The 13,426-nt window shown below is 29.0% G+C and overlaps 1 protein-coding gene across 9 annotated transcripts in view; it reads left to right on the top strand.

Annotated features, from left to right (window-relative positions):
* The window catches only part of LOC134706496 (uncharacterized protein C10orf67, mitochondrial-like), a 32,502-nt gene that overhangs the window by 7,165 nt on the left and 11,911 nt on the right, over positions 1-13,426 (top strand). For 3 of the 9 annotated variants that reach the window (XM_063565484.1, XM_063565493.1, XM_063565487.1), the window contains 7 exons: positions 1,622-1,678; positions 3,425-3,541; positions 4,403-4,444; positions 5,584-5,728; positions 7,444-7,502; positions 9,386-9,451; positions 13,045-13,074. In XM_063565484.1, coding sequence (XP_063421554.1) covers positions 1,622-1,678; positions 3,425-3,541; positions 4,403-4,444; positions 5,584-5,728; positions 7,444-7,502; positions 9,386-9,451; positions 13,045-13,074 — 516 coding nt within the window. Of the gene's footprint in view, positions 1-393; positions 424-1,621; positions 1,679-3,424; positions 3,542-4,402; positions 4,445-5,583; positions 5,729-7,443; positions 7,503-9,385; positions 9,452-13,044; positions 13,075-13,426 lie in introns of all 9 variants that reach the window. The other 6 variants (XM_063565488.1, XM_063565491.1, XM_063565486.1 and 3 more) reach the window with 5 other exon arrangements.

Genomic DNA, 13,426 nt, shown 5'->3' with positions numbered 1-13,426 from the left:
GTCTGTATAAGAAATGATATTAATTAAATGAATTGATATAATAAAAAAAAACATGTATTAGGGAGTAGGGGCTGGAGAATATAAACTAAATGATAAAAATTCTTGGTTATCCAAAATAATGATAACTTAAAATGCTCCTTGGCCAAAACGTACAGGCAGAATTTCAATCAGCTTGCAGTTTAATATCGGAAAATACTTAATTGAAGAACTCTTTTTTTGTTTGACTATTAAATCCTATGTGGTAGTAGGTTTTTGTTTTCTGCTAGAAAATTTCTTAAAACAGACCTTATAAAAATTGCTTGTCTTTGATCAGTTTAAACCATTTGTGATATAAAATAATGTTATTAAGATGTAGAATGAGAAAGGGTTTATATATATTTCATGCTTGATCAGAATGTAGAGGCCGACCGTAAGGTGATAGAGGTATAGATACAACTCCAGTACTCTCTAAGTCATTGTTGTGCTCAAGGTGCAAGCATATTAATGTGTCAGTCTGTAGATACTTGTTATTATCAATTCATAAAAATTCTTGGGATATCAAATTTTCTATAGGCTATTGAGCAGACTTGGGTAAAAACAACAATATCAGTTTTCCATGGAAGCAATTTTTCCTCAATTCATGAAAACGGGTTTCCACAATAATAAACAAGTATTAGGTTTAATTAAATTATTTGAGAGAAGCTTTCCTGAAACAATATTAAATTTATGAAATTGTTAATCTGTCTTGAAACCTAGGCACAACTCTGACTCATTAATTAGTCATACATCTTCAAAGTTTTTTTCATAATTAAACAGCTAATATTGTCTTCTTTTTGTAAGTTTCTCTATTTAGAAACTAAGATTTGTTTATGTAATGTCAGATTTTAAAAAGCTTACTGTCTGCTTTCAATATGATTAATGGTAACTTTAACACAATCTACCTTGTAACATTGTGATATACGCATACACTTTCAGACATACTTGTTTTAGAATAATTCTTCATTTCCATTTGATTGATAATGAATGCTGGTGTGTTCTCTGTCATGGCTGGTGTTAAGCCTGCTATTTGTAAATGTTTTAAATGTTATTTAAAAAAAAAGGATTAAATTAGATATCAGCAAATAATTACATGATTTTTATAAGAAGTAAGAATTAAGTATCTAAAATCTCTTGGGACTTTTGAAACATTGATTCAGAGAAACAAAGTTTTTTCCTTAATATTACATAGAAATTGTACATTGCTTTATTATGACCTTGTAAATAACTTTGTCTAGAGTTTGATCTTGGCTGCTGCAAAAATTTTTTAATATAGGATTTTTTTGTATGGTTTTGAATGAAATGATAAGAATTGAATGACTGATAGTTCTGCTGTATTGATAAATCTGATAGATGTATGTGAACAATCTGTGTTCTATCTCTAATGAGCCAATTTCTTTTAAATTTTTTTCTGAGTCTATTTTTAAGCTTTATAATATCACTTTTTATATGTAGATTTTTGATTTAATGTTTAGTACTTGCAAGATTCTAATATGTGTGTATTTGCCTGTCTGTTTCAGGATATTATATTTATTGAGTGTATAATTTATTATTGAATACACTGCACAGATACTGTTTATTATTTGACCTTGACATTTTATTTTAGTCTGCATCACCGTCAGAAAGGCCATCAAACAATTCACCAGCCTCAATTCAGTCTCCGGTAAATTATTTGTGTCTGGAATTCTAACAGAAGTGTTTCTCGTCTAATCCATCATGTATCCCCTAATCATCTGACTTTAACCAACATCTTATACATTGTATTATTATCATCATTATACAAGACCTGTATAACCTGTCAAAATCGTAGAAACTTCTGTCGAAATATCTTTACAACAATGTGATACATATTATTCAATAAAAACTTGTATTTTTTAATAATGCTGATTTTGAATAACAAAATTGTACACTGTATTTCTTTTTGTTATCACCCAAAATACTACTCATTAAATATTTAAGGTTCAAATAATGTTAACATGACAGAAGTTTCTATAGTTAATTCTCAACAAACCCTATACCATAACACTGAATAAATGTAGAATGAATATCTAACTTTAAAAGTTATCTTCCAAGTTGGGAGTACTTTGCATGTCCTTAATGATGTATACAGTAGATAAAGAAACTTTAGATTGAAATGTTACATTCTTACTTCAAGTATAAAACATATTTTCTCATCTTTTAAATAATCCACATTCAGACTTTTTATTATAAAATTTGTACCATGTGCTCTAAACTCTAAAGGAGTTCAGAATTTCAAATGGTTTGTTTTGGTATGTTTGTGGTCAAGTTGAAGCTTCTTTCATTTCTTACTGGTATTCTGGATAATGACATTGTTATATTATATTTTATTTTTATTTTATATATTAAACATTTAAATACAGGTTCACATCATGGTATTCTGTATAAAATACTTATATATGATGGGGACACTAGTACTTATAGGTTATATCCTTGGAGGTACTGTACAGTGCAGTTTATAATATACTTATTAATGAAGAAAGTACTGTTTTTATCACCGTTTATAATAAGAATCAGCATACAGTCCAAATTGATGTCAATATAAATTTTTTCATTGCAGTCGGTTAATACTTTCTGTCTAAAGGAATTATTTGAGGTTTGAATAAAATAATGTAGAAAATTTATTTGGTGGATTTTCTTCCCTTTAGCATTATATTATTATAGAAAAATATTTTTGGTCTAAGATTTAGTATTTCTTATGATTAACTTAGATATTTGTGGACAAACTGATTAATTTGTAGCCCTAATCAGATGAAGAAAGTAAAAAACAATAAGTCTGCCCATATTTCAGAGGTTTGTTTTTTATAAGAACATGTACTTCTGGTATTATTTTCATTTTATTATACATCAGGTCCTACAAATCTCCAATTACAACCCTTGTTTACTTTATCATCTGTAAATGTTATATCACCATAACATTAGTGGGGCTGTTTTAACAACAAAAGTTTTCTAGGTTTGAAACCAGCTGCTAAATGAAAGTTGTCTTTTTTTTAATAAGTTAACCTAGGTTTTGATAGGGAAATGTTTATATTACACTATCATATGAATAATTCAGTTTTTGAATTTGAAAATTGCTTTGAAATAAAGAAATATCTATATGGAAGTTATGGTGATCGTTATGAAATTATGTAATTAGTTTCACCTTTTTTGTCAAATTTAAGTGATAATACTAAGTGAAATTTTTAAGATTGATAACTTTTAAACTGAATCTGTTTAAATCATAAATGTTAAAATCTACTGTTTCACTTATTTTTTCATCATCTTAACATTTGATTCACATTTCTACATAATTTCACGTTTGCTTCACATGTTACAGTGATTCCCATGTTCAAATCACATTTTGTGTTACATGTTTTGATTCACAATTTAATTAATGTTACTTTTATTTTAGATTTCACAAAAATCTAAATCACCACTGGCACCACCGCCTAACCTCCCACCACCTCCACCTCCTAAGGAGGCAAAGAAACCTAAAAAATCCAAGCCCCCACCACCCCCAGAACCAGCGGTAAGATGTGTGTCGTGACTAACCTTGTGCTGTGCAGGTATAAAGGTGCTTGACAGAAAGTTCTATATCTGGTTATGGAATTTTTGCTCTCTACCACAGGAATCAGGAAATAATTGGGTTATTGGTTTTCTATGCAATACTTTAATGATTCTGTGTTTGAGGGAATTCAAGTGACACAGTGTGTTGTTTATTAAAACTGGGTTATAACATTATGATTAAGATCATTTAACACTGTCTATTGTTGATTCTTATATATTGAGGAGTGCATTCTATTTTTATTTCCAACACTATGCACTTATACATACAGCAAGTGATGATTTAGTTTGAACAGCATATGTCAATTTGGTAATACCGGTAAACGTGTGTGCTTGTGTGTTGATATGGTACATGTTTGTGTTTTTCTGGGATTTCTATTACCAAGGACTTATATAGACTATATACGTCCCTGCTATTACTAATAATATTGTGATGTTTTCCATGTTCCTTCAGAATGAGTGTTTTGTCAAATCAGCAATTATAAATAAAACAAACAGTTATAAAAATTGACACACACATTCATTGTTATGAAGCTAGTTTTATATTTACATTTTCTGTTCTTTTTTGTAAATTATCAAATTGATTAAAATTCATGGAGAAAACATAGATAGCAAATTTGTATGGTTATAGTGAAGAAAGAAAGATAAACAACCATATTTAGTAACATTTAAAGGTGTGACATATATCCTGACATTATAAGTTCTGTATGGACTTTTTTCTGATTGTTGGACTAGTTGATATTTCACCATTTGTGTTTCAATGGTACAATTTGATTGACTGTATTTGAAGTAGTGTAGAACTAATTACATGGGGTTGTGATTTCAGAGAGAAAAATCTTTTCCTAAAGCTGTAACTCCAGAAACTAAGGTAGTCAGCTGGTCGAGGGAATTTCTTACTAATATATCAGCAAGAGGTTTCATTTTATTTAAAACTTGTATGTGTTAAATATACGTTTACTGAGTGTTATAAAACATTGGAACTGTCATCATCATGTTTCATAATTCAATTTGGATAAATGAAATGTGGTTGATACCTTAATTTTCTTCAATGACATGAAAATTTTAATTTACCACACAGAGATCAAGGGCAAGAAATTCAGTTACAACACATATTAATTTGATTAGAAAGTTTACTTTATATTGTTTGAGTTCTGTCTGTAAAGTAAAATACTTACAGAATTAAATATTTTTGGATCTTCTTATAGTGAACAATAGAATGAAACCTCAGATGACAAATTATTTATTTCAGGATAAAGTGATCTGTGTTGGCTGTCATTCATCGTTTTACCATTGGTTATTTGTGTATTTACTTGTTATCAGTTTCATTTGAATAAATATTGTTTAATGATAAAAAAAGTTTTTGCCATGTAATTGAAATTTCCTCTAGAATATGACGAGTGAGTAAAGTAAACGTTGATTATAAATCAGCCATTCATTCATTGTCTCTGTCTGTTGGTATCATACTGCTTTCAAGTTGTGAAGTGGATTGTGACACTTGGTTATATATATTATTTTAATTGCAGTGAAGATTTGTATGTTTGTAGCAATCTTATTTAACTACCAATATTCTTGTCTCTTATGAATGTTTTATACCATTGTTTTCAGATGATATGTTGCAGAATTTTACAATACAAAAGTAGAAATGTTTTAGTGCTGATTTAAAGGCGTTTATTTTTCCTAGTAAAAATTTTCATTTAATCAAAGAAAAAAATCCCAAATAACTTATAACATACTATGTTATAATTTTTTTAACATAAAATTGATTTCCTTCTTCAAAAATATGATTGATTTAAAGAAAAAGTAAAAGACATTTGAGAAATTAATCACATTTTTCTTCATTGTAAACTAGTAAGTAAAAAAAAAGAAGTTAATGTTTTGTATGTTTATATTGATCAGGTGTGGATCCAAGATTGTGAAAAAGAGGGGTCCTCCTTGTAAGCCATTATTTGCAATAAGTGGGCTAGCCTCTGTTGATTTCTCCTGAATTTTATTGATTGTATTTTACAGATTGAGTCTGTGTCTATGAGAACTCCATCACCACAATTTAACCAAGAGTTAGAGGACTTGAGGGTAGAGGTCGAAGATCTTAATGTCAAGGTCAATAATCTACAGGACCAAGTAGATAACAAAGATGATGAAAATAAGAAGTTAGGTAATATGAATAGTAATTTGGAGTATAGCAATGATTTAAATAAAAGTCTATGTGGGGTATACATATCAGTAAAACGATGTGGTATGAATGCCAATTAGAAAACTCTCCAACAGAGATCAAATGACTTAGAGGTCAACAACTTTAGGTCACTGTACAACCTTCAGCAATGAGCAAAACTAGTAACACATAGTTACTGACAGCTAGTTTAAAACTAATTTAAACTGATAAAAATTTGATGATAACAACTAATTAAATATTCATCTATCTAAATCCCTTTTACATTACAAGACAGCAATCCAGTAAAAGAATTTCTAAGTTGTTCATCAAGTTAAGGAAAAGTCAGAGTAACTTATAATATACACTCATGATAGATACCACTACCAGGATTAAAATTTGCTCCACTAGAAATGCGTTATAAATATAAGTATGTAATCTTTATATCATTATCAGATATGAGGAAATGATAAAGATAATAACAATTATAATTAGTTTTACTGTAATAACATTTTATTTTTAGTTATAGATAATGCATATTTTAAGGTTTTTCTTGTCGTAGAACACACCAAGGGTTTTCAGGATTGATCAAATGAAAGACCGACCGGAGGGAGGTCTTTCTTTGAACAATCCTGACTCCCCGGGGTGTGTTCTACGACAAGAAAAACCTTAAAATATGCATTATCTGACTTATATACCGTCAAAAAATATTATTTTTATACAGATTTGTAATATTTAGTATCTTTTTTTACCGACAATACTAAAGTGGGATATTCCTTTCTAACGCGTTCAGATTTTAATACGCCCTGCGGCTCATTTAAAATGTGAAATAAAACTCACTAAATAATTTAGATATAAACCTTTTAAAAATTGTTATCCATACACAATAAAAATATTACTCTAACTGCATGAAGTAAGACACAAATGTATTGTTACAATCTGATAACGGTGAATGACAAATACAAGACACATTGTAAGTTATTTATTGTATCACTTAGCTTATGGAAAAGGGGGAGGGTATGTTTTTTTTCGATTCGTTACATTTGTCATTTCTATCGCGGAAAAGTTATTATATATTTAACCATAATGGTTAAATAGTATGAAAAATTCAGAAAGATTTTCTTTTGAATAGCAATACATTTTATTAAAAGATAATCAGGATAAAATTATATACCCTCCGCACTTTTCGTTAGTTACGTTATTGTTATTCAATAGAATATAAGATTATTTTATTAGTTGATCATTTGATAGAGTAAAAGGTATACATAAATTTTAAAAAGTTACGAACTGACACAAAGACGAATATAAATACACGTAGATCACAGTATACTTTCCTATTCAGTGTGTATCGTTCAGAACATGCATGAAATATTTGCCACTGGACATCAAGCAATCGCCTATTCAGTTACTTCACGTTATTTGTTTCTAAAATTAAATTGCGGGTCTACAATGACGGTTTCTTTTACATCTATCATCGGTTGAACTTTAGAAAATAAATTTCCAAATCGGCAACAAAAAACTATTAGACGAATAAAATTTTGAAGTAAATCATAGATTGCATGTTTATCAAGGAAAATAATGACCTTACACAGGTCATTATTTTATGCCTTGGAGCATATACCATTGAAACATGGTATCGTCCTGGTAGATTCTGAAAAAGAATGACCTGACGTTCTGAAAGAAAATAACTCCATATAGGTATATAATTTTGAATATTTCAGATCAACAAATAGAAACATTGAATCAGGAGCTGGACCAAGAAAAAATGAAGTTTGACAAGGTAACAGTATAAAATAGGACATATAAGTAATTCTAGTACAATCAGAACACAAAGTTTTCTCAGACCTACTATCATTTTAGATATATTAAAACTAGCATCTCTTTAAGTAAGACTCTTTTCATGAATATAAAAAAAAACCAAGGTCTACAGATGAATGTAGAGTTTATAACAATAAATGAAACAGAGATAATTATACCCCTGTTATACCCCCGCTTTAAAAAAGGGGGGGTATACTGTTTTACCTCTGTCTGTCAGTCCGTCCGTCAGTCAGTCATTCCGTCCCATGAAACTTTTGTCACATTTTTCCCAGGAACGACAATACAAGGATTTCTGAAATTTGGTTTCAGGGTTTATCTAAGTCAGCTATACTGTGTGATGTGTTTTCAGATTGATCACTTGACAGCTTTTTGTTTACCGAACACTTGTATGATTTTACACATGATAGCCAAGTTGAAAATTTTCGTCACATTTTTCTCAGGAACTACAATACAAGGATTTCTGAAATTTGGTTTCAGAGTTTATATAAGTCAGCTATACCGTGTGATGCGTTTTCAGATTCATCACTCGACAACTTCCTGTTTACTGAACACTTGCACATTTTTACACTACTAATATTATCCACTTGCGGCGGGGGTATCATCAGTGAGCAGTAGCTCGCAGTTTCACTTGTTCTTTCCACAGTGCAATCTTGGGAGTATAATGCAAAAGTTGACATTTTTTCTAGAAATGTGTGTAATTTTATGATTTGTTATACTTAGATAAGTCATATAGATACATGTAGTAGAATATATTTGATGGAACTTTATTTGTAATATATTATTTCTTCTGTTAAGCTTTTACACCAGAGAAGGAAGGTAAATTGTAGGGAAACAAATTCAGTTATAACTTGATATTAGTGAAGCTTATATAACCACTTCCATTATAAACCCAGTCCTGAACTCATATATCAAAGTTACTTTTCTATTTAATGTTTATAAATCTGTCTAATCAAAACTAAATATTTAGTCCAGAAGGGGTTTATTTTATAAATTTCATAGATTTAATATGGTACTTTCAATATTGGAATATGGCTTTATCTCTTTTTATATTTAGAGTTTTATATTCATTCTTTAAATATTTTTCTTTTTTAAATAGGTTATTTATAGAATATGTTTATAATAGTTAACTTAACCAAGTGCTACTAGTTTTACTGGTTATGTTTAGTGAATGATTATTTCCCCTTTTTGTATCAAGTATTATCATGTAATCTATCTTAGAAATATACTAAATTTATAGAAAAAATCCCAAATTATCTGTTTGTTTTTTGTATGAGGTGTAGGGTTTTAAAATGACAAAAATAGATTGGTATTCCATTCTATAAAAAAAGAGATTAGCTACCATTTAAAGAAAATGATAAAATGAGACTTCATTTGTTTCAACCAGTTGTTAAAGTAAAAAAATTACCGGTAAATACAATTTCATAATTAGCAGAAAGTTTGGTACAATTTGGTCAAACAAATTCACTTGCAAGTCAATAATTCAATCTCAGTTAACCCAATCCATGTATCCCTAGCTTGACCTTTAGCTAAAGATTGGTTACACATGCCCAAAGTTGAAAAGATAAGAATGTCAACATTGAAAAGTTGAACAAGGGAACTTCTATGAAAATACATTGCTTTGACTGATTCAACCTACAAGAAATTAGTCATATTAAGGTCAAACCATGATTTATATATTTTAATCTATGACATGTGCCAATTACTACCAAATTTGAGGAGAATGTCTTCATTTTGTTTTGTAGAGTAATCATTCTGAACATTTGACACAGATTTCAGCTGAAAGATACATGGTCAACTTTTAGTTAAAACTTCACATTGAACTAATATATTTTGACTGAATTTTAGATTAACAAAGACCTTGAAAATACCAAGAAGGCAGCAGAGAATGAGAAAGCCTCTTCTGAGAAACTGGTAGGTATATATCTTATGTCTGACAGTTATGTTACTTATCAGCCACATACATGTATGAGTATGTTATTACACCAATTATATCAATATGAATATTATTATTTTATCACAACAGTTATATCAATATTATTATTATACCTAAGATAGATTTTATATATATTCTGTTTTGTAAGTATAAAAAAAGCAAAAGAGAGCACTATTTTTAAACAAATTTCATACAAACAGGTACTAATCATATGGGTCAATATTTGAGTAGTTTTAGATGTGTAATAATACAATGTACTAGGTGTACTACTCTTTGACTGAGATCACCCTGCTGATTGATAAACAAATGATTATTTCATAAATTTTGTTTTTTGTCATCTAGAGCAGAGAGCTGGTAAATATTTGTTTTGTGAATTCTAACATTGTCATAGTCGTGTTTGTCAATGGATTATGTCCCTTAGTTGAACTAATGAAACTGTAAACTAAACGATACTCTTAATTTTTTAACACTCTTTTTTATCTTTTAAAAGGTGAAATCAATTTAACTGAAATGAATTGATAATAAATATAACTTTAATGTTACAAGAAGAACAAAATACTTTAGAAGAAATGTTACAACTGCATTTGGAAAAAAACATGTAAAGAGAAAAAATGTTGACCTATTTTATTATTTCTATAGAGCAGAGAACTGGTAATTTATGAATGTTTGGTTTTGAAGAATGATTAACAGTTTGATAAAATACATTTTTTTAAAGTGAAAAAATGGTCTTCCTTTTCTACAATTATTGAATAAATATCTGACAAGAACAACTTCATCAGGCATAGAAATTAGAAAAGTTCTAAGCATTTGTCATATTAAAGTAGACTGAGTGAAATATAGGAATTGTTTTGAACTGACAACAAGTTAATAATCATAGTTATTTCTGGCATTAACTTTAGTTTGTTGATGAATTATGTCCCTTACAAAAAAAAATCTGCCATATAAATAAAAAAAATAATTAAACATGGTTAATGAAGGACTGTTTCTATCAAGGCAATGTACAAAATATTTTATTAGATGATTTAATAAAAGGTAATGATTCAATATTCTAAGGAAAAAGTAGCATTTCCATATCAAATAAGAAACATAAAATTATTTTCTATAGAGCAGAGATATGGTAATTTATGAATGTTTGATTTTGGAGAAAGCTTAACCGTTTGATGCAATGCAAAGTATTTCTATCAATGGTCAAACTTAAATTATTTCTATCAATGGTCAAACTTAAATGATTTCTATCACGGTCAAACTTAAATTATTTCTATCAATGGTCAAACTTAAATTATTTCTATCAATGGTCAAACTTAAATTTTTTTCTATCAATGGTTAAACTTAAATTATTTTTGGTAAAGTTTAATGTCACTCTTGATTTCATTGAGATCGTGACCTAAGAGAAAACAACCTTTGAAATAAAAAGAGGTCCATTTGTTAGGTTTTACACTTTTAAATGACAAGTTCATTGACAGGAATCTGAAACTCTATCCAAAATAAGGTATGGGGCATCCCACCAAATATCAAAAAGAGAGGATGTAAGCAATTATAGGTATTCATGCAGCCTTCAACAATGAGAAAAATCCATATGGTGTAGTTGGCTATAAAATGCCTGGACGAGAAAAACTAACAGCCTTGGTTTGCTAAGTAACATCAAAGATTTTTTTTCAGAATCATAAAAAGGACCAACTGGTTCTACAGACCTTGGGTGGCTTTTAAGATGATATTTTCTTTTTAAAAAAAAGGACATGCATACAACATAAATAATTTTGTAGATAGATTAATATTATCATTAAAACTAAGAGGGAAACTTATAAATGTGTGCTTTTGAAAATGCTGAAGTGCACTAATATGTTGGGTTTTTTTTATTCCTTCTTAACAGAATTGTTGTATTTTTAGTAAAGGGCCCTGAAGCTTGAAAATAACATTGTGTGAATAGATGTATTGGTATACAATCCCTTAGTTCTGATGTCAATACAATGCTTTAAGAATGAGATCTTTAGATCTGTTCCATCATAACTGACCATAACCAAAGTAACTAACACCAGTTGAAAGCTACTTACCTAGTTTTAAGTTTGTGACTAACTTTGTAATCACAGCTTCTAATATTGAGTGTTGTAACCCCACCGGGGTAGACATGTTAGTTAACATGGTAAGGATTTAATGTATGGTTCTTAGTACATGTAGGTAGTATTTCCTGGATTGCCAAAATGATAATAGTTTTTCTGTCTGCTATGTTTTTCTCAATGAAATAGTATGAAAGAATGACACATTTGTTAGCCATAAATTAATCAGTTTCTATAACTTAGATCTTCAGGAGATAAATCTTCATAAAGTTTTGGTGTCCAACATTTTGGTATTGCAATCATTACAGAATAAGGGTAAAAAAGATAAATGTATAAATGTATAAATGAAAAAACTTCTTACATTCAGTAGTCTGTGTATTGCTATGAAGGTGAGGTAGTGAATGTTTAAATGATATTAAAACATAGTTATTCCACTATATACATGGTTGAACTATGAAAGTATGGTACAATTCTGTCCTGTTTAATTGTAGAATGTATGATATAAGAGTGCTTTATTTTTATATACTTTATAGCCAGTTAAAGAGCTAATCAGAGCTCAAGTTGTCTCTGTTTAATATTATATACATATATGTCAACTTGTAATAAAATTAACTTACTGACTTACTTAATTTACTAGGTGTCATCTCAAAAAGTTAATATGATATTCTGGATAACATTACATTTTTGGCAATTGAATATGATATGCAAGTTAAATTTTATTTCTGAAGTAAAAAGGATTTGCATGATTTTAAGTTTGATTTCTTGATTTCTTTTGTATTCACTTTTAAAAGCAATAAGCTTCTTTTATGCTGTATAAAGAGTTCATTTTTGAAAAACATTTTGAGATGTTCCCTTAACATTAACATTACTATATGAATAATTTTTAATTATTAATTATTTCAGACTGATGGAGTAAGTGAAATGCCTCCCCCTTTTATATTGCATGCCTAATCAGTATATAACTGTATTCTTGTGCAGAGCTTCTAACTTCTAACAGTAAACTCTCTAACATTACATTGGCCCCTTTCCCAGTTGAGTCCCCCACACAATGTTACGTATTGTCTGAAAGTGAGGTCTCACCTTCAAGGGATATGTCTTGTCTCTGGAGAATATAGCAAAACAATAATTTCATTTCTTGGATTTGATGGAAATTTTGTAAGTTTTAAATCATTATTAATCTTCTTTCAACATGTTCAAGAAGAAAAGTCATTAATGTGTGTACCTAATGATACTCATAAATCTTAAACATAATTTACAGCCAATTGAAAAATCAGGAAACTATGCCTTCAGCTTACTAGCAAGTAGTACATTGGGGATGATATCAGTGCTTTCTTGCATATATTAGGGGTTGATTCTTTGAAATTATATCTCCCATAGATAAAGGGTAGAAGTGACATAATATTTATATTTTTTTCAGTATTTAGGTGTAGTTATATTTAGAAACAAAGTTTGCACATTTCTATTTTATGTAAGAGTGAACATTCAATATTTATTTGTCATTTTGAATTTCAAAACAGACATTTAAAGATATTCGACAGTTTACAAAAGTAAGATTCTTCAATATTTGGATGATGCACAAAAACACTTTATCAAGAAAAGGTGGCATTGATCCTTGCATGGTTCATAGCATTTACAGCTTAAAAGCCTTAAATAAAGTTAATATGACAATGCAGGCTTTTTTTGTAATCTTTGTTTGTTTAAGGGTATCATATTTTTTTTAACATTTTGAATAAAGTTTGCAAAATATGTACTGCATTTAGCCATTAAATGGAAAATGCTGTATTGGAAAAATAAAGTAAAGTAAGGAGAATTGCATGATGGGTAGTATTTGGCATGTTTGTGTTGTTGATGTGAAAGGGGACTGTTCACTTGTGTATGGTTTTATGAAAGAATATAACA

This window comes from Mytilus trossulus, chromosome 2, assembly GCF_036588685.1.
Source record: "Mytilus trossulus isolate FHL-02 chromosome 2, PNRI_Mtr1.1.1.hap1, whole genome shotgun sequence".
NCBI lineage: Eukaryota > Metazoa > Mollusca > Bivalvia > Mytilida > Mytilidae > Mytilus > Mytilus trossulus.
The sequence above is the reverse complement of the archived record's forward strand: the minus strand, read 5'-3'. Positions and strand labels throughout refer to the sequence as shown.